This window comes from Bos indicus, chromosome 5, assembly GCF_029378745.1.
Source record: "Bos indicus isolate NIAB-ARS_2022 breed Sahiwal x Tharparkar chromosome 5, NIAB-ARS_B.indTharparkar_mat_pri_1.0, whole genome shotgun sequence".
NCBI classification, from domain to species: domain Eukaryota; kingdom Metazoa; phylum Chordata; class Mammalia; order Artiodactyla; family Bovidae; genus Bos; species Bos indicus.
This window is the reverse complement of record NC_091764.1, coordinates 116,656,499-116,678,480: the sequence shown is the minus strand read 5'-3', so window position 1 is coordinate 116,678,480 and position 21,982 is coordinate 116,656,499. Positions and strand designations below refer to the sequence as shown.

Below are 21,982 nucleotides of genomic sequence, written 5' to 3'. Positions count from 1 at the left end.
TCACCAGCATAGCACTCGCGGGAGGTAATACCAAACCTTCTACTGACGAGAAAACAGACCCAGCAGGCAGAGGACCCGATGGGGTTGGCCTGGTCTGGACGCGGGCTCCAGCCCCTGCCCCTCTGCCCTAAGCCCTCCTCAGGGACCAGCCCATGAGGGTAGACCAGCCCATGAGAAGAGACCAGTCCATGAGGGGAGACCAGCCCATGAGGAGGGACCAGTCCATGAGGGGAGACCAGCCCATGAGGGGAGACCAGTCGATGGCGGGTGGACCAGTCCATGAGGGGAGACCAGTCCATGGGTCGGGGGGGGGACCAGTCCATGGGGGGGGCCAGTCCATGGAGAGGGGACCACTCTATGAGGGGGGACCAGTCCATGGCGGGGAACCGGCCCATGAGGGGAGACCAACCCATGAGGGGAGACCAGTCGATGGCGGGTGGACCAGTCCATGAGGGGAGACCAGTCCATGGGTCGGTGGGGGGGACCAGTCCATGGGGGGAGACCAGTCCATGGGGGGGGCCAGTCCATGGAGAGGGGACCACTCTATGAGGGGGGACCAGTCCATGGGAGGGGGACCGGTCCATGAGGGGAGACCGGTCCATGAGGGGGAACCAGTCCGTGAAGGGAGACTGGTCCATGAGGGGGAACCAGTCCATGAAGGGAGACCAGTCCATGTTGGAGGGACCAGTCCATGAGGGGGGACAAGTTCATGAGGGGGGACCAGTCCATGGGGGGGGAGACCAGTCCATGAGGGGAGACCAGTCCATGAGGGGGGACCAGTCCATGAGGGGGGACCAGTCCATGAGGGGAGACCAGTCCATGAGGGGAGACCCGTCCATGAGGGGAGACCTGTCCATGGCGGGGAGACCAGTCCGTGAGGGGAGACCTGGAGGAGGCCTGGAGCGGTCCCTTCCGGCCAGGGTGACTGCAAGCTTCTGAGCTCTGCCTACACGTCAGGGGAAGGAGTGGCAGGTTATATAAGACTTGAAACAGAGTCCCTTTCTCTCAAAAGATAAAGTAAGCCTTCAGATACTGGTCAGAGTGATTACTTCCACAAAACATCTTTATAAGTAACAGTGAACAGTTTAAAATGAAATTCAAGTTTGGAGTAGAAAAGGTGCATGTGTGCTCAGTCACTCCATCGTGTCTGACTCTCTGTGACCCCATGGACTGTAGCCCGCCAGGCTCCTCTGCCCACGGGACTCTCCAGGTAAGAGCACTGGGGTGGGTTGCCAGGCCCTCCTCCAGGGGATCTTCCCGACTCAGGGATCGAATCTGCGTCTCCTGCATCTCCTGTACTGTAGGCAGATTCTTTATCAATGAGCCATCTGGGAAGCCCAGAAAAATGTAAGTAACTGCATCTAAATTATGGAAGATTATTGTTTGCCTGGTACTAAGAACATCTTTATATGAATAAAGCATAGCCAGGGGTCAAAAACAGCTCTCAAATGCAAAGGCTTACATGGAGAACACAAGCAGTGCGGGGGCTTCTGGAGGGCTCTGGGCTGGACGAGACCCAGCGGGCTCCCAGGGGTCGGCACGCTGCACGTGGGCTGCCCGGGCACCCGCACCGCCTGTCCTTAGTCCAGACGTCACTAACCTCTGAGCACAACGAACCCCCAGGTCACCAGCCCGTGCTGGTGGCCTCTCCTCCCACCACCCACAGCAGCAACCAGAGTCAGCAGGCAAGAGCGGCCGGCCCACAGGTCTGAGGGGCACAGACCCGCGGACGCCTCACGCTGTCTGTGTGCGCTGCGGTCACTACCAGGTGAGCTGAGGGCTGGGGCACGGGTGATTCTGTGGCCCTCACTAAGGGAGGAGCACTACGGTGTCCACTTCACAGTCAAGCGCGCCTTCAGCAGGCACTGAGGGCGTGCGAATGACTTCAGCACTAACTGGAAATAAGCACCGCTGACACCTGGCCAAGCTGGCTGCAGGGGGGATACTAACGTCTCAAGCTCCGCCTTGACACAGGTCTTTCTAAAACTTCTAAAGTTATAGCTGTCCCACGTTGGGGGGAACCTCACTCAATTTCAGAAATCTAATACTGCAACATGTTTTCCTTCTCCTCTGTGAACAACACGCTTCTTGACACTTACACTGGAATGAGAGCAAGCGATTTAGATACAAAGGCAGGCTTCCACCGTTAACACACATACAGACCCTCAGGATTTAACTGTCATCTGGGTGCTCGTCTGACAAACATGAAGGCCTGTGCTCGGCGCTGGGGACCCAGTAACTAACGGGACATGCAGGTCCCCGCCCCTGTGGCACTGGCGTTCTAGACAGGAGGTGGCCATCAGCCTCAGAGAGACAGACCTTCAGGCTGATGTGGTCAGGAATGACCACAGGAGGACAAAACATGGATGAGGGAGGTGGGAGACGGCTTCTCTGAGGAGGGGACTGAGCTGAGAACTCGGGATAAAGAGAAGCTGGTCACCTGGTGCGCTGGGGAGACAGCAGTGGCATTGGCCATGTGTGACCTCAAGATGGGAGACATGAGCCAGGCAAGGCTGGGGCTGGAGGCAGGATGTTGGTAGAGGGCAGGGGTCGAGGCCAGAGGCCAGAGGAGTTTCAAGCTGTAGGAAGGAGTCTGCATTTTATACGACGAGAATCCACTGAAAGAGCTAAAGCAGAAAAATCAGGCAACTCTCCTTGGCAGCCGTGGAGGGTGGCTTGGAGGGAAGATGGTGTGGGAATGGGGACCAACCAGCGTCCGTAGCAGCAGTAGTGAGAGTGGACGAGGAAGGACCTGGGCTCAGACTCCAGCGCTGCCCGCCTGAGCTCCATGCCCGGGCGAGCTGGTTTCCCAGGAGGCGCGGCAGTGAGGAGCCCGCCTGTCAGAGAAAGCAGACGCAGCTTCCACCCCTGGGTGGGGAAGATCCCCTGGAGGAGGACACGGCAACCCACTGCAGTATTCGTGCCTGGAGAACCCCATGGACAGAGCCGCCTGGGCGCCTAGAAAAAGCCAGATCACACAGGTCGACGAAACCCCGTCTGCTCAGTTATCAAGAGCAGTTAGTTCTCCAGCTGCTACCACTCCACCTGAGGAAGGGTCGCCCGTTCGCGGCCTCTCACGAGTCACTGTTTCTCAACCAGCATTACAGGCCACAAGAGGATTTCATTAAACACAACACCATTTCTCAGGTCTTCCTTCTCCCTCTTCATCCTCCCTGTGCCAATCTCCAACTAAGGGACAGAGTCAAGGCAATCACCACGCAGGGAGGCAAAGCAGAGAGGTGGGCACATGTATGTTCACCTGTAAACTCAGCTTCAGCTAAGTGCCCATGAGGTGAAGGCCTGACACCTCAGTCCTCCTGAAATTCCTAGAATGTTCAGTGGAGAGAAATAAACACACTACTAACTGGCCTAACAGCTACAATGTGAAATGACAGGATAAACGAAACAATAAAAAGCGGCCTCATTTCAACTGGGATTCTGGCAGACTTCTCTCAAATAAATAAGGTTTAACTCTACTTGGGAGAATGGCCAGGTAGATGGAAGGAGACCCTGGGAAGATGGACAGCAAGGGAGCCAAGGTGCCGAAGGAGAGTCGGGAAGGGCTGCCTGATGCTGAGTGTGGCGGTGTGGGGACTGTCTTGGGAGATGCCCCCTAGTGAAAATAAGATTTAAACTTTAAATGGTGTTCGTTAAATCAACCAGCCAAAGGAGCAGACCCTTAAGGACAAAAGCGAATGGCAATAAATGTTCGCATAAAGTTTTGTTTCTGGTTTGGAATGAACTGTACATGGCGGCACTTAAAATGCTAACAGTAACCAAGAGAAGCCAAATTAAGAAAACACTGTCATCTCCAAGCCACGCGGGTCAAGTGACCGATAGAACTGGAAAGCGGCAGCTTCCACTTTCTCACCAACCCAGGCGGAGCAGGAACAAGGGGCACGTGGCCGCTCGCAGGCCACATGGCTCGTGCCAAGCGCCTCTCCTCCCGTTTTCTAAGACGTGACGGTAAACCTCCTGCAATCTTGCTTTTTGTGCAAGTGAACAGGCCAGAGCAGGACTGAGGCACTCTGACCTCTGAGAGGAGAGGAGACGGCTGAGTGAGGCAGGCTGAGCAAGGCCCATGGCGGCCAGGCGCGTGTGCAGGCCCGAGGGCAGAGGGCAGACCACACAGTCTGGCCTCTGTGTGCGCAGGAGACACGTGCCGCTCACAGCCTCCACACGCAGACGTTTCAGGGTGGTGATGACAGTTTTCATTTTGAGCTGCTGTGATCTTCGCGATGTAAGAAAACAAGAAGCGTACAACTAAAAGCCAAGTAGACACAATCTGAAGGAGTATAACCTGAAGCATTTCATTCTCATTTTAAAACAGCCGGACCATTTGCCAACACACCTGAACAAGGAAAGAGAGTCCACTTTTGTGAGCGTCTCTTTCACGACAGGACATCCCACTCCTCCAACTTCCAGCTTCGAGTGCTGAGGAACCAGTTGCTAGGATACCGTAGAAGCTACATCAAACAGTTGCTAGGATACTGTAGAAGCTACATCAAAGGGGTAGGGCTCCTGCCCCCTCTCACTCTGAATGGGTCTGCTGTGCAACTGTGGAGCCTGAGGGGCGCAGGGTGCAGTGTGGCAGACTGCCGCCCACCCTTGGCCCCACGCCCACTCACTGCACACAGGGACCCAGGGAGGCCTCCGCGCACCCACCAAGTCGTGTCCACGCTTGTTTGCTCTGGACAAGGACAGAGACTTGGTTCAAACACCTTCAGCCACACTAGGCAATGGGTAAGACCATCAGTGAGAGGCTTTAAAAACCCACATCATGTAACTGGGAAGCCAAACCCAAAGTTTACCTTTTTAAAGCCAAACGGCAGTAAAAGGTTCTCTAGCTTTAATTAATGTCAGCTCAACAAATGAACGCAAGATCACTGAACAACCACCAGGGGCTTGAGGCTGGGGACACAGAAACCAACAGCAGGCATCGCTCCCCTCTGGAGGATGCAAGACCTATTTCAGCAGGATGACGTCCCGGCCACGTGAGCGTCAGGGTGGGCGGAGTAAGACACGAGCAGCAGGCACGCAGTGAACGCAGCACAAGCACTTCCCTGGTGTGGGGACTTGATGATGCCTTTATAAACAACAGCAAGCCCGCTGTACCAGCCTGAAATGTTTGAGGTGTTTCCCCGAACGCCTCCCTCTGGCGGCGGCACGGCAGGCCCAGGCACAAGTTAGACTGCTCGTGAAGAGGACGGGATGGAGCACGTTCTCAAGTTTCCACTAAAATCCCTGCATTCCCCAAGATGTGGCACTGTGGCCCAGAATTTCCAAAACGCACATGAGAACTGCAGAGATTCCAGGGAGTCTTGCAGCAGACGCCTTCTTCCCACAGGTCCGACACGTGTATGTATTACTTAGAAGACTTCTCTGATATAATAGGTATTTAAGATGCTACAGACAGAAGTATGCTCTGGGACACACTGCGGTGACACTCCTGGGGTCTGTGGGGTCTGGCGTGGGGTGTGCAGTTTGGCACAGGTCCTGCCCGGGACAGGCTTTTCTGGAGGGCACAGTTGCGCATCTAGGGGTCTGCATGTGCTGCACTCATGGAGGGGCAGAGGAGCCCAACTGACACAGAGAGCTGAGGTGCTCAGGCTCCGCTGGGGGCCACGGGAGAACTCCAGGAGGAAGACACGCGTGCTCAAGTCTAAGAGGAGGAAGGGCTGGGCTGGCGGAGAGGCGCCCACACAGAAGTCTAGGCGCTTGAACAAGGAGCAGGGCACAGATAGCGCTGGGCTGGCCCCGTGGCCCCACCGCCCAGGAGCTGGCAGAGCTGGCTGTGCTCGGGGAACCAACTCCGTGAGCGCCTCTCTTCTCATCTGTGAAATGACAGTGCTTAACAAAGAGGCCTGTTAAAAACAGAAGGAAAGAAACCGCCTATGCCAGGCAATGTAGCTTAAAGGGTGTATATATACAGCACAGGGTTGGGCACCTAGAAACTACTCAGTGATTTTTAAAACGTCAGTGTGAGAAGCAACGACGCACACCTCCTTGCGTACATCCTGACGTTTCCTCACGGGCGTACGCCACATGAGCCCAACCCAGGCTGAGATGGAGAATACGCCCAGCAGCTGGGAGGCCCTGGGTGCCACTGCCCACCTATGCCCACCCTCCTACCCATCAAGGCTCCCACCATCCTGACTGCTGCTGTCACATACAGTCATAGAGCGCACACTCTCTGACTCTAGCTTCTTCAGCTCTATGCTACATTAGTGAGACTCACCCATGTTACACAGGGCAGCTCATTCTTTGCTGCTGCATGGCGCTCTGGGGAATAATCATCCACACTCTTCTACGACTGCTGACTATGTGGGATGGTTCCACTTTGGGGCTGTTATAAACACTGTGACTAGGAATGCTCCTGCACACGTCTTCTGACAGACACATGTATGTACTTCTCCCGGGGGGGCATCTAGGGCTGCAGCTGCTGGCTCACAGGGCGGGCCTGAGTTAGCAGACACTGCCAAAGTTTTCCAAAGAGGTTTCCCTACTTGACACCTCCCAAATCAATTCATCACAGTTCAGGCTGCCCCACACCTCTGCCATCCGTTGGTCCTGTCATCTTCTCATCAGCTCTTCTGGTGGGTTCCTGACTGGGGTAAACATGCATTTCCCTGATGAGGATGCTAAGCTCTTTCTGTACAATTACTGGCCATCTGGGTTTCCTCTTCTGTGAGATGCCGTGGGTCTTTTGTTCATTCTCAGAACCTGAATTATCTTTTGTTGTTTCACAGCAGTCCTAAATTAGTATGGGTATGAGTCCTTTGTCAGATACAGGCTTACGATGCAAATACTTTTTCAAAGTTAATGCTTTCCCAGTTAAAATTCTGATGTCTTGTTTAAGACACCTTTGCCTGTTCCAAGACAAGAACCATACTTTCTTATGAGTCCTTCTAGAAGCTCTTGTGTTTTACTGTCCACATGAAGGTTTATGAGTTATCTTCAATTACTGTGGGTGAACAGGGTGAGACACGGTGGCAGGGTTTTCTTCCCCGTAACAGATATTAAATTGGCCTAGGATCATTCATGGAAAAAGACCACCCTTTACTCCTTAAGTACAGGGGGCCTTTGCTGTGTATGTGAGTACGCTTCAGGACTCTCTTTTCTGTTTTGCAATATTATTACTATTGTTTAAGTTTTACCACTGACTCACAGTGTGCTCACAGATGGAAATTCACCTTTCTCGTGGGCAGTAGCAGCTGTCTGGACATCTGCATGACACACCTGCTTGTTGAGAAGCTACAGGCCGGGCACTTGGCACACAGCACACCGTACTCTCCCCGTAACCCTGTGGGGTCCGTCCCATTTTAGATAAATACGCCAAGACTCGTAACACAGGGCAAGCGACGTGTTTAGAGGCTGAGAAGCAGCAGAACCCGTGTCTGTGAAGCCCCAGAGCTGATGCCCGTGTCACTATGCTATCCATCCCTCCTCAACAGGAGATGACTGGGGAAACTCTGGTTATTTTTCCTATAAACTTACGTTTCTGGGCACACGTAACACTTACAAATGAGGCTTTTCAATTAAAAAAGAAAGAAAAAAAGAGAAAGGAAGGAAGGAAAAAAGAGAAAAGAACAGAAAAAAACCCCAACCCAGTTTAGACGCTCATCCTATCCTTGTCCCCTCCTCCTCCAATAAAAACAATACATATATATATAAAAAACCCACATCAAGGACAACTGATCAAAACACAGATCAAAAAAAGAATCAAAGAAAAACATTTCAAATAAAGTTCAGCTGTTTCTATTTGGATACAACAACAACAGAAAATCCCACTTGCCACAATAAACTGACAAATAAGAAATGGCTCTGTGGTGGCGGGCTGGGATTTTCCGATGGCATCTGCTACTGTGTCATTACTGCGGGTCCCCGCAAGGGAGCGGCGGACGGACAGCTGGGCTGTGTCCTGATGCAACACCGCCGCCGAGGGCCTTCCTTCGGGGTGAGCTACCCCCTTGGGATGTTGTCTTTTCCCAGTCCGCCACTAGAAGACGCCTCCGAGAAGCGGGGCAGCCAGCCCTCCAGTCCCACTCCCAGCCTGGGGGAGCTGCAGCCCTCCAGTCCCGCTCCCAGCCTGGGGGAGCTGCAGCCCAGCTTGCTTGGATATGCCACCTAGAAATTCCTAATCCCCATGGGTGGCGAAGAAAGAGGAAGTCTTCCAGGGGGTCGGAACCGCTGACTTCCCACAGGGAACAAGGATGCCTACCCTATGGTAACATGAGTCCTCAGCCCTAACCCACGGATGATGCGTGAGCACACAACACAGCCCGCCGATCCAGAGCAATCAGAGAACGGAGCTGTTTTTCTTAACTGACCTTTACTCTCAGCTCTGATTCCTAGTCTATGCATACGCAATATATATTGCTTTCTTTAACACAAAATACTGAAATTAAAGTTCAATGAAAGCTTGACTGGTGTGAGTTATTAGAAGGAGCTGAACCACCAAACAAAGCTGAAATAATACTGCTGCCAAACCAAGTTTATTCAATTCACAAAAGAATCATCAAATCCATGGGAGATATTTCTCCCCTGCTTAGAGCCATCCTCCCTACCTGTCCAATAAGCACACACACACACACATACTCCATCAAGCTGCTGGTTTTCATTCATTTGTTCACCGCCTTACTCAGTCATGTACCCATTTAAAAATATCTATTGGACATTTAGTATGTGCCTATCAGTGGCATATTACATTGAGATAAAAAACAGAGGAAAAAAAAAAGGTCCATGCCCTTACGGACCTTGGTCTAGAGGGCAATTAAGATGCAAATGCACAAATCCTCAGTTACAGACTGAGACAAGCTGAAGGAACAGAAAAGGTCCCAGGAGGGGCTGATGAGGCTCTGGGAAGGCTTCCCTGAGGAAGAGAAGAGGAGGCTGAGCCAGGGGAGAGAGTTCAGCCAAGGGAGGAAGATAACGACTTCCCTGAGGTGAGAAATCACAGATTCGAGGAACAAAAAAGGAGGCATGTCTGGGGAATGCTAAAAGAGGGGAGCCAGTCTGGATCTAAATGAAGAGGCAGGTGGGGCCAGGACGCACAGACCTGTCAGGACATGCTGGGGCCTATGGACATATTCTAAGTATGGAGGACAGGCTTGGAGGTTCTGTAAGCAGGGCCAAGTTTTTGAGAGATGGAAAAGAAAAGACCCTGATTCTGGGAAAGACTGCAGGCTGGAGGAGAAGGGGACAACAGAAGATGAGGTGGGTGGATGGCATCACCACCTTGATGGACATGAGTTTGAGCAAGCTCCGGGAGATGGGAAAGGACAAGAAGCCTGGCGTGCTGCTTCCTTGGGGTCGCAAAGAGTCGGACACGACTGAGCGACTGAACTGAGAGATGGAGGGAGGCACGTAGAGCCAAAGGTGTTACCACCTGAACCCACCATCACTCGCGTGATGGCCTGAACCAGCTCCACCCTACCCTCCTCCCCAGCCTGTGGAAAAAACTGTCTGCCAAGAAACCAGTCCCTGGTGCCAAGAAGGTTGGGGACCGCTGCCTTAGAACACTGAGATCCTGTAGCTATCCCAAATGCTGGAGTCCGGCACACATTTTCTAACAAGCCAAACAGTCCCTCACCCATGAACCCATTTTAAAGGAAATTCTAAAAGAAAGACTTCAGGCAGAAGGAAAATGAGCCCAGGTAGACAGACAGAGCTGTAAGAAGGGGTGGAAGGCAGGAGAGGAGTAAGTACGTGGAGCATCTAAATGGAAACTGACCTTATGGAGCTCTGACCGTACATTTCATAGACTGTAAAGCAGAACGGAGATACACAGCAACAGCATACAAGCTGGGGGATGCGGACTGGTCCTATACTACCTGGAAAAGGGGTAAAGATCTGAAAAATATTATATTTTCCTTAGTCAAGGATGCATGGTATAATTTCCCAGGGAACTATTAACAAAATAGAAAAAAAAATTAAAAATTTTAAACTAGAAAAAGATAAATGCTTAATTATATAAAACAATTCAAAAGAAGCAAGAGAAAACTAAAATAGAAAGCAGATCAGACTGGCTTAAATATAAACAGATAAGCAACTACACGAAGTATGAATGGGCTAAACGCAATAGCTAAAAGACAGAGAAACTAGACTAAGAACAAGTCAACTATGCTCTTTACAACGAACACCTCTGATATAAAAAGACTGAAAAATAAAAGTTCTGTAATGGTTTTACCACGTAAATATCAATCAAAAGTGAAGTAAAGTAGCTATATTCATGTTAGGCAAAAAGCATCTGTAGAGACACAGAAGGTCACTTTACAGTGACAACGGGGACGTTTTCAGGACCTGATAAAACTGTAATGACACTGCCTCAGGATACATGAGAGCAGTGCTATATGATAAGAGGAGAAATCTAGAGAAAGCTACAGTCATAGGCTGATTTTTAAAACCTCTCTCTCTGTAATTGATAAACCAAAACAGACAAAAGCATCACTAAAAACGTAAAAAGTTTACAAACTTGACCTGAGAATACTGTAGTCCACTACTAGAAATCAGGTGCGACCGTTCAAGCAGACACAGAAGCGCTGCGGAGACTGACCGTACAGGGGGCCACACGGCAAGTCTCAACAGATTTTGTAGGACAAACAGCATCAAGCACGTGCTCTCTGATCATAATATATTTATGTTAGAAATGAATCCCCCCCAAATAATTCCTATTTGTTCAGAATTTAAGCAATGATTTCTAAATAATCCATGGGTCAAAAACTCCATGATAATCTTAAATAAATGGGCAGATATGCCATGATCATGGATGGGTTAGAAGACAGTACTGTTTAGATGTCAATTCTCATGAAACTGATTCTCGCCAATGCAATTTCAGTGAGTAGAGATTTTAAATTGTTTTGTGACGGTTTTAAGCACGTACATGTGTGTAAACGTGTGTGCACATAAACACACAAGCACAGATGTGTAGACTCTGACTAGCTGGTTTTAAAATTTTTATGGGCAAACACAAATGACCAAACATAGCCATAAGGCTCTAAAAAAAAGAAACAAGTTGGAAGGACTCAATCAACTCAGTCAAGGACTCAGTCAGTCTATCTACAGTGTTCTGAAACTGTAGAAAGCGACGGTACTTAAGACTATAGTACTGGTACAGACACAGAGGTCAGTGGAAAAGACAGGAGAGTCCACGCCACGTACACGACAGACACGGCGCTACAGGAGCCAACTCGTGCGCTTTTCAATAAGCGGGCCGGGACAACTCTGTGCTCCGATGGAAAAACACAGTGACAGACCCTCACTCACACCAGGCACAAACATCAGCTCCAAGTGAACTATGCTAAGTCACTTCAGTCGTGTCCGACTCTGTGCGACCCCAGAGACGGCAGCCCACCAGGCTCCCCCGTCCCTGGGATTCTCCAGGCAAGAATACTGGAGTGGGTTGCCATTTCCTTCTCCAGTGCATGAAAGTGAAAAGTGAAAGGGAAGTCGCTCAGTCGTGTCTGACTCTGAGCGACCCCATGGACTAGAGCCCACCAGGCTCCTCCGTCCATGGGATTTTCCAGGCAAGAGTACTGGAGTGGGGTGCCATTGCCTTCTCCAATCACTCTCCCTTAGGTCTCATATTTTGGTATGTATCTTGTATCTTAAGTATATCTTACATGTCTTTAAAATCTAGTAGGCTTTTATAAAACAAAAGTCTAAAGAGTTACTAAATACATATAACACTCAACATTTAACATTTCACCTTTTCTTGACAATTTAAAGATTCCTGAATCTTGCAATGCTTCATTAATAACCGTTTAAAACACCAGTTATCCACATAGACTGTCCATATAAAAGTTTTCAGTGTATAATTCTGAGTCATTTCTCCACTACATTAGTATCTTACTATGCTTTCTCTGTATGTGTTCTGACTGTCCCAGTGACTCATAGGGGGCAGTTTAGAAAACTTTTTTTTAGAAAAGTGGCTGAGAATCAGGCACACGCCAAGCTTAACCTCTGAGTCTGACCTTTAGGACAAGTCGCTAAGGTTCTCAGTTAGTTTTCTCATCTACAGATGGGGAAGATGATGATAATAGGACCTGCTTCACAGTGTTGTCAAAACTAAAGAAGGCAACGTATGTAAACACATAGTAAGGATTCAATGTTTCCTGAAAGGATCAATGAATGAATATTTGACAAGGAGACGCCAACATAAAAGACTTAGTAAGCATGAACCACTGCAGCATATCTGCAGAGCTGCCACGGGCTGTGTGCAACAGCCTTTTAAGTTTCCAGTCTTTGCTAAAGGCCAAAGATTAGTAATTAGTAATAAAAAACCTTTCTTCACTAGAAGGTCAATTCAGGGAATATAAAAGTAAAATTGCGTGTTTTTGTTTGCAATAAATCATCTTTTTCATCCGGAAACGCAACACCTGCAGTAACACCTGAATGTGTTTTTATTGCTTTCCTGTGACAGCTTTCTTTTCTCCTTTCCCTTTTTGGGGCTAAAAAATTTCAAACCCGTCTAAGGAGCACAGCCTGTAGCGCTTGATCATAATGCAAGGCAGTGAACCGACTGTTTTACTTTGAAGAAAACTCTTCAGAGGCTGTTAACTTGTCTTTCTCTGACTGAGCTTACAAGCTATCATGCTCTTTAAAATAGGAAATTTTCTTCCATTGCTAATCAGACAAACGACAGTATCTTTAGCACAAATAATAAGCATTTCTCAATCCACTTACTTTGCAACACATGATTTTCATCAGCTCCTTTTCTCTTCTTGACAGAAACCAATAGTGAGCATTTTAAACACAAAATTCCCCTCCTCCTTGGCCTCCCACAGGGTCACAATCTCAAAGTCCTGGCGATGGCCTTATTAACCCCACCCCCCCACCAGCAATAAGCACAAGGCCATGCAGCGGCCAGGCAAGGGACTGGAAGGTCTTGAAGTGAAACAGATTCTCTCTCAAACCTACACAGGCTGCCTCCAGCCTCCAGCCTCCAGCCTGGCTCTTTATCACTGTATTAGATCCGTTTCCCACAGGGAAGACCTAGGCAGAGAGGTGGGGAGTGGGCAAGTTCCTTGCACAGTGCCCTCCAGAAGGGTGGTCAGCCAAGGAGGGGCAAGAGCCAGAGCCTTTGACGTCAGTAGCTGAGGGCCGCAGGACAGCACCCAGCAAAAACCAGACTCCTGGGCCACTGGGGCGCTTCTCCCCACTTCTGAGCTCTCAGAGGTCTCCAAGCTACCACTGCTAGAATGGTTCTTCCAGAGGTCTGGATTCTTCAAACCTCTACAGAAGGGACACACACTCCTCCACAGCCATTCCACGGAACACGTGGTCTGGAAAGGTGACGCCAGTGGCATGCAGTGACATAGGGCCCACAGGTGAGCTTCCAGCTGGGGCTTAAGGCGTTCTGGAGGAGAACGCCCCCGAGAACCTGAGCTCACTGTGCTGCACAGGCTGCGGGAGTGTGACTCAGCTCCAACTCTGACCAAGTGGCTCAATTCTTAGGGACAAAGCCAATGAGAAAGCCAACCAACTCCCTCATGGAGGCGCCGGGCGGAGGCCCCGGGCGTGAACTCACTGAGGGGCATGTCAAGGATACAGGGGTTGCTGTCGTCGAGGCCACAGCTGTCGAGGATCAGGGGGATGCCGTCCAGCTCGTTCACCTACAAAGAACAGAAAAGGCAAATTCACATACTTGGACGGCTTGGGGGTGTGGGGGCTACAGAAGGGTCTGTGGCTCCTTTTCTATCTCCTGACTCATTCCTGTAAAAATACAGTTAGTGCAATTACCCGAAATGCCTCTATCAGTCCAGAAATGTTTAAAAAGAGACATGCAAACAAAAAATGACACTCTTTCTTTTCATCCTTCCTCCAAAAAGTTGGGCAACTAGGTAGACATATTTTAAAAAATATAATTGAATACAACATTGCAAATCAACTACATTTTAATATACTTTTAAAAAAATATAAAGTGGATCTCTTCCCAATATTATTCACCAGCATAAACTTCAAATGTGTCTCGGTTTACTAGTAAGTAAGTTCTTTTTCTAAGTTGGGAGCAATTTCTATGGTTCTAAATCCAAAAGCAACAGAGACAAGTTGTAAAATTTAACTACATTTTTTTACAACGGCAATTCAAAGCTGTAATAATTATTTGAAAGATACCACAGGAAAAGGGTTAATATTTTAAGATGTACAGATTTTGTAAAAGTTGAGAAAAGACCAAGAATCCAACAGAAAACTGGATGAAATACATGAACGTAAATGGCACAGATGAAAGAAACGCGAGTGGACTGCAGAGACGTCAAAGTCTGCTCAACTTTGCTTCTAATAAGATTCAGGCAAATTATGACACCATCCTTCAGCTGCCACAGTGGAAAAGGCGCCTCTGACGACACAAGCGGCTGGGGAGGCCACAGGAACTGGCTCCCTCGGACACTGCCTAAGAGAAACCCCAATGGAAGGGGAAATAAAATCACATGCTAAAAACTGACATTTAGAAGCAAACTGTAAGGGTGAATTAAAGAGTTCTTGGAAATCATGGTTACACTAGAGCCATGCCTGAACTCGGGGCAATGCATTCCTAGGTAAATATTTCTCATTCATACCGTTCCGTTATGAAATGATACGAGGTAACTTTTTATAGAAATTCATTAAATGTTTATAACATAAGCAACCTATTATAGACGAAGGACGGTAGTGACGTCATGACGCACGCATGACGACACGCTGGAGAGTGAACACAGGTGACGGTCACTGAGGAAAGGACCCGTGGGCAGGACGCCTCCAGGAGACGCTGATGCAGGTGTCATCACCACGCTGATGTTTACGGGCTCCTGCCGCTGCTGAGTGAGAAGCTCGAGTCAGGGGCAGGGGAAACAATTAGGAAATGAACACGTTTTCTTCTGTTCGCACTTCATAAAACAGGGAAGTTGTTTCTTTAGCCAACATGTTGGGAACTGATTCTAGACCTGTGATGAGTCACAAGTTGTAGTAACAGTTCCTATTAGGGAGCCAAGCTCAGTCAACGCTTCGCGACGAAACACATCTTGACAAGACGGCAAGTCTGGCTGAAACAAGCAAACGTTTAGCCTCTGGAAATCAAGTGCAGACGGCAGGACGGCTCACTGCCTGCGAACTGTTCTCTCCACCGCAGCCAACACTCGTCTCAGAGAAGACCCTGCAAGGTGGGCGGCCGACTCAGGGAGCACCTGTGCTTCTTTGGGGAAAAATGTATTAGGTTGACAAAAAACAAACAAACAGAGGCTCCCTCATTGTCTGCTCTCACACTGAATGGCAAACAGCAAAGTCAAAACAACCTGAAGAAAAACAAGAGCACGATGCCAACGCAGGACTGGAAGTGTGTTCGTGGCACGGGGCTGCAGGATGCGTGCACACATGCACAGGTGAGCAGAGTCCTCCTGCCAAAGCAAGCACACAGCCGACGTGCGTGTGGTAACGCTCAGACAGGGCTTCGACTGACAGATGAAGCAGAGGTGACCGCCAACGCAGAAGGCTCGAAGCCTGAGGCGGAAGGAGGCAGACGCTGGGTTCACCATCAATGAACCATCTGTCTGAGATGTGCATGTACCTGCCCACGGGCGAGACCAGTTGCCATCCCCAGGACAGAGGACGGGGGTTACTGCTGGAGGCAGACAGACCTGCGGGAGAATTCCAGCTCAGCTCTCTGGCCGTGTAACCTGTGGAGGGTTCTGAACTTCAGTCTAGAGTTTCTCGTGTGTAACAAGAGGATTAGAGTGAGGATTACACGAATAAACAAACAGCACCTCACCCACACTTGAAGAGGGCTGGGCACAGTCATCCCTCACCAAGCACAGGCAAAGCCTGAAAACGTAAAGATCTGTCTCCACAATCACACGACATCAGGTAGGTCGCTCTGAGTTAGCACCACACTCTCCTTGACTGCCTCACAAGCCGGGCACACCTCAGGTCACTAATTTCCATCCACGGCCTCTACTGGGCTTTGCCTCACACAATCAGTTCTACGTCTCATAAAAATACAGTGCTGTTCATCTCTCTGTGCTGCACTTATTTCCATGGTGTCCTGTGCAGCTTCCTGACTGGGCATTTCACAACTGAGCTGCTGCCCTGTTCCCAACGCCAGAGGAACAATCAGAGGTGTTACCCAAGCAGCAGCGAGAATGCACAGCACCTGCGCTCCGCAGACAAACTTTCTCCAGCACTCAGAGCAGAAGTCCAGATGAGCGCTTCACAGCCTGGACTCCACGTCAGAATCACCCAGGGGAGGCTTCAGAAACAACCAGTGCCGTGGCCCCAAGCCCAGGACACGGCAAGCAGACTCTCTGGGAGCAGAGCCTGGACATCAGTGTCCTGAGCCAACTCTGTGGGCGACTCTGACACGCAGTGAGTCGTGGACTCCTGCTCCCCACCAACACCAAGAGCACCCACCAAGGCAAACAAAGCGAGATCTGCGGCAAGCCCTCAAAGCAATGCCTAAAATACAACAGCCTGTCCTCCACCCCTTCACCCCCGTGCTGCTCTACTTCACAAACAGACTTGGTGGACATGCAACTTACTCGCAGGAGCCTGTGACTGCACCTGGTAACCACTGACCAATCAGGAGGGAGGGTGTCTCCTTCACCCCAGGAGTCCCTGAGCAACCACCGCCTCAGTAACCACTCTCTGCTCCTGTCTCGACAGGCAGATCTGGTCTGTTCCACACTAGCACGGGAATAAGACTATATGAAGAGACGTCTTTTTCAATGTTTTTGAGATTTGTCCGTGTTGTTACATGTATCTCTTTATTTTTGTTACTGATTATGAATATACCATTTATTTATGTGCTCAAGTTTTTGTATTACTCATGTATCACTTTATTTTTATTTCTGATCAAGAATATACCATTTATTTATCCATTCACATGTTAATGTGTTCAAGTGTTTATATTACTCCTGAGTTTGTTTCTCCTTGCTCTAGAATTTACAAACCTTACGGATCTATTTCTCCTTTCAGTTCTGTCAGTTTTGCTTAATGTACTTGCCAAAGTTCTCTTAGCAATATGCTGCTGCTAAGTCGCTTCAGTCGTGTCCGACTCTGTGCGACCCCATAGACGGCAGCCCACCAGGCTCCCCCGTCCCTGGGATTCTCCAGGCAAGAACACTGCAGTAGGCTGCCATTTCCTTCTCCAATGCATCAAAGTGAAAGGTGAAAGTGAAGTCGCTCAGTCATGTCTGACCGCCTGGACTGCAGCCCACCAGGCTCCTCCGTCCGTGGGAGGTTCCAGGCAAGAGTACTGGAGTGGGGTACCATTGCCTTCTCCCTCTTAGCAATACATGTTCATGCTTTTATGTCTTCTATTTGAGAAGTTGATCCTTTAATCATTATGAAATATTCCTCTGTACATCTCAAGTCTATTTTGTCTCATGTTAATATAGCCACCCCACCTTCTCAAAAAGTGTTTGCATGGTATGCCATTTTCATTCTTTCATTTTAAACCTATCTTCATCTTTACATTCAAAATGTATTTCTTGTTATCATATGATTGAGTCTCGCTTTAAAAAAAAATTCAATCTAACACTGTCTTTTAATTTTAACATAAGCCATTTACTTCTAATGTACTTATCAAGACAGTTGTGTTTGAGTATATCATTCTGACATCAGTGTTATTTTTATCCTCAGTTTAGTTGCTCTGTCGTGTCCGACTCTTTACGACCCCATGAATCATAGCACGCCAGGCCTCCCTGTCCATCACCAACTCCCAGAGTTTACTCAAATTCATGTCCATCGAGTCAGTGATGCCATGCAGCCATCTCATCCTCTGTCGCCCCCTTCTCCTCCTGCCCCCAGTCCGTCCCAGCATCAGGGTCTTTTCCAAAGAGTCAACTCTTCCCATGAGGTGGCCAAAGTACTGGAGTTTCAGCTTCAGCATCAGTCCTTCCAATGAACACCCAGGACTGATCTTCTTAAGGATGGACTGGTTGGATCTCCTTGCAATCCAAGGGACTCTCAAGAGTCTTCTCGAACACCACACTTCAAAAGCATCAATTCTCTGGCGCTCAGCTTTCTTCACAGTCCAACTCCAACATCCATACATGACCACAGGAAAAACCACAGCCTTGACTAGATGGACCTTTGTTGGCAAAGTAATATCTCTGCTTTTCAATATGCTATCTAGGTTGGTCATAATCTTCCTTCCAAGGAAGGAAGCGTCTTTTCATTTCATGGCTGCAGTCACCATCTGCAGTGATTTTGGAGCCCAGAAAAATAAAGTCTGACACTGTTTCCACTGTTTCCCCATCTATTTCCCATGAACTGATGGGACCAGATGCCATGATCTTAGTTTTCTGAATGTTGAGTTTTAAGCCAACCTTTTCACTCTCCTCTTTCACCTGCATCAAGAGGCTTGAGTTCCTCTTTACTTTCTGCCATAAGGGCGGTGTCATCTGCATATCTGAGGTTATTGATATTTCTCTCGGCAATCTTGATTCCAGCTTGTGCTTCTTCCAGCACAGCGTTTCTCATGATGTACTCTGCATGTAAGTTAAATAAGCCGGGGGACAATATACAGCCTTGACGTACTCCTTTTCCTATTTGGAACCAGTCTGTTGTTCCATGTCCAGTTCTAACTGTTGCTTCCTGACCTGCATACAGGTTTCTCAAGAGGCAGATCAGGTGGTCTGGTATTCCCATCTCTTGAAGAATTTCCCACAGTTTATTGTGATCCACACAGTCAAAGGCCTTGGCATAGTCAATAAAGCAGAAATAGATGTTTTTCTGGAACTCACTTGCTTTTTTGATGATCCAGCAGATGTTGGCAATTTGATCTCTGTTTCCTCTGCCTTTTCTAAAACCAGCTTGAACATCTAGAATTTCACAGTTCATGTACTGCTGAAGTCCAGTGTACTTTATTCCCCTCTTTCTCTTATCCTGACTTCCTTTAGGCTGAGTGTTTTTAAATATTCCATCTTTTCCCCTCCACTACTAGCTTATTAACTAACTCTTTCCTTTTTTTAAAGTGGTTGTTCTAGGTTTAGAATATGGATCTTAACTTGTAATAGTCTATTTACAAATAATATTACACTATTTCACACACAGTATAACAATCTTACAACTGTATACTTCACTTGACATTTGGGCAACAGCTCTCATACATTTTATTTGTACATGCAATTAAAACGCCAAATACATTACTATTAAGATTGCTTCAAAGACCCAATTGTATTTTTAAAAAATTAAAAAGTGAAGACAAAGGTATTTTATTCTTGCCCACATGGTAACCATTTTCCTTCATCTGGTACAACATCCATCAACATTTTTCATAGCACAGTTCTACTGACAACAAATCCGCTCAATTTTTGTCTGTCTGGAAATGTCTTTATTTTGCCCCCAGTTTTGAAGGATATTTTGGCTGGATATATGACTCTAGCTTCCTTTCAGTGTTTTAAAGATGCTGCTCTTTTGATTTCTGTTTTGCTTTACTTTTGGAGAGAAGCCTGCCATCTCTCTTTATCTTTGTCCCCCCGGACCGACAGGCAGACGTCCGTGGACTAGAGGCTGGAACACACAGAAAAGATGGACTCAAATCAAAAGCTGCTTCACTGTAAATATTAACAGAATGGGAAAATCCCAGAAAGACTGATGAGTGGGAAAAGAGAGATATCTATTGAAAAAGAACAGAATGAAGAGATAGAAATAGATACAGAAAGTATAAATAAATATTATGAATTTAATGGAAAAAAAAAAAAAACCCAGAAAACTGAGACAAAACGGGTACTTTGAGAAAAACTGACATGAATAAAAAGAATAAAAAGCTTGAAAAGGTCAATACTTTAAACAGTTACATTTAAATAAAGATATGAAAATGACCAAGACTCACTGATAGAAGCAAAGACCCAAACAGCTACCCAAGTTAAGTACCATGAGGCTTTTAAGGAGCAGATAAATCTATTATGTACATCTGTTGTTGGTATTTGGTTGCTAAGTTTATGTGCAACTCTTTTGCAAGCCTGTCGATTATAGCCCACCAGGCTCCTCTGTCCATAGGATTTCCCAGGCAAGAATACTGGAGTGGGTTGCCAATTCCTTCTTCAGGGAAATCTTCTTGACCCAGGGATCGAACCTACATCTTCTGCTTTGTCAGGCAGGTTCTTTACCACTGAGCCACCAGGGAAGCCCATTATATACATAAGTTATTCAAAAACAGTGGAAAAGGAGCGAAAGTTCCTCAATTCATTTTATGAAGCTACCATGGCCTGATTCTAAAAGCAGGATTCAGACAGACCAATAAAGGAAAATAACGAACTTACTTATGAACATATACCCCTTCCCAAGACAACTCTCGCAAATTCCTGGAAAAATATTAGGTTAATTAAACATACCCTAAAAATCCATCACAATCTTAATATAGATCAGAAAATCTACAAAAAAAAAAAAGAAAGAAAATCTACAAGGCAATTATCCTCATTAACATACCAATAATTATCTTCACTATCACAGAAAAAGCATCAGGTAATACTTAGCACCTATTTATTATTTTTAATTCTCAGAAAACTACTTTAACTTGAAAATGGCTTGTGCCAGAACCCTACAGTAAATATCACACGTAAGAAAATTCTGGTCCTACCAGGACCAGAAAAAACACAAGGCTATTGTCTTCTTACTGTGCTGGAGAAACAGAAACTCCAAGGAATCCTGCAATTTTAAAAGGTCTTTTCTTGGACCATTCTGCCGCTAGGAAACAAACAGGAGCTAAGAGTGGTGTGAAAAGTGGTTTAATCTCACCATCAGAACAGAAGCAGTGGATGAAGGAAAACAAAAGAAAGCAAAGAGCAGGTCTGGAGTCAGTGAAGTGACTGGGGTTGGGGGTGGGGAGGGCGAGGGAGAGGGAAAGACGTCCACTTGGAAGGACAGCCCCTCGGTGATCTCAGACTTGCTGCTGCTGACGAGAGACACCAAGTGCTGGCTTTGGTGGATGTGCTTTAGCTTGGGGTAACTATTAGGAGACCGAGAACCCCCTTGTTTCCTGACTCTGGTGTACGGGGGCCAGTGCAAGACAAGCCTGTGTCCTGTTCACCTCTTTTTTCAAAGTAAGGCATATCAGAGATTTATTATTGGGGTTCATGAAACCTCAAGATGCCCACCCAAGCTACTGTTGTTAAAAGACTCCTGACCCCCTGCAGGCGTTAAGAGCGCCTCTGCTGCTGCTGCTAAGTCGCATCAGTCGTGTCTGTTTCTGTGCGACCCCATAGACGGCAGCCCACCAGGCTCCTCCGTCCCTGGGATTCTCCAGGCAAGAATACTGGAGTGGGTTGCCATTTCCTTCTCCAGTGCATGAAAGTGAAAAGTGAAGTCGCTCAGTCGTGTCTGACTCTTCGCGACCCCATGGAGTGTAGCCTACTGGGCTAGCTGGGATTAAAAAGGATAAGAAATTGGGAGGGTGCATTCTGAACTTTAATTTCTTTGAATTTTAAGTCACATGGGCAGAGAATTTGACTTTAATGTTTTGGACTTTAATTTAAAATGAAATGTAATCTATGGATTTTAACATCTCCTTGGGAATTTGATAATGAGATAGAATTAATATTCAAATAGAGAGTATCTCTTGTGGGCATTTTATGATTACAATGAATTTAGGCCTTACACTGGAGTACCTTAATATGGAATGAATTTTCTGCCTTGAGGTCAAAGTGATTTGGAGTTAATTTGATTCATGTATTGGTCTGACCCACTTAAGAAACTTTGCGGGGGGTGGGGGGGTGGCAAAAATCTCTCCTCCCTACCAGGAGAAAGAAGGGGTGTGGCTGGGTAGGCAGGAGCGGCCTTAAAAAGGTGGTGGCCAAGGGTCCCCCCAGGTAAAGGACACACCTCTGGCCCAACACACCAGCAGAGCAATAAGACCAAAAAAGAATCTTCTCTGTGATGCTGTGGCGAGAGCTGAACTAACATGAACAGTCCTTGGCTTCTCTGGGCCTGTGACTGGCTCCTTCCCAGGGTCGTGACAATCAGATTAGTGAGTCTGACTATATGAAGTTCATGGTAGAGAGCAGCTACT

General features: G+C 47.7%; 1 protein-coding gene across 1 annotated transcript in view; it reads right to left on the bottom strand.

Annotated features, from left to right (window-relative positions):
* ATXN10 (ataxin 10) overlaps positions 1-21,982 on the bottom strand; it is a 140,717-nt gene that overhangs the window by 9,732 nt on the left and 109,003 nt on the right. Inside the window, exon 10 of the mRNA XM_019961963.2 lies at positions 13,550-13,613. Within this exon, the coding sequence (XP_019817522.1) occupies positions 13,550-13,613 (64 nt within the window). The remainder of the gene's footprint in view (positions 1-13,549; positions 13,614-21,982) is intronic.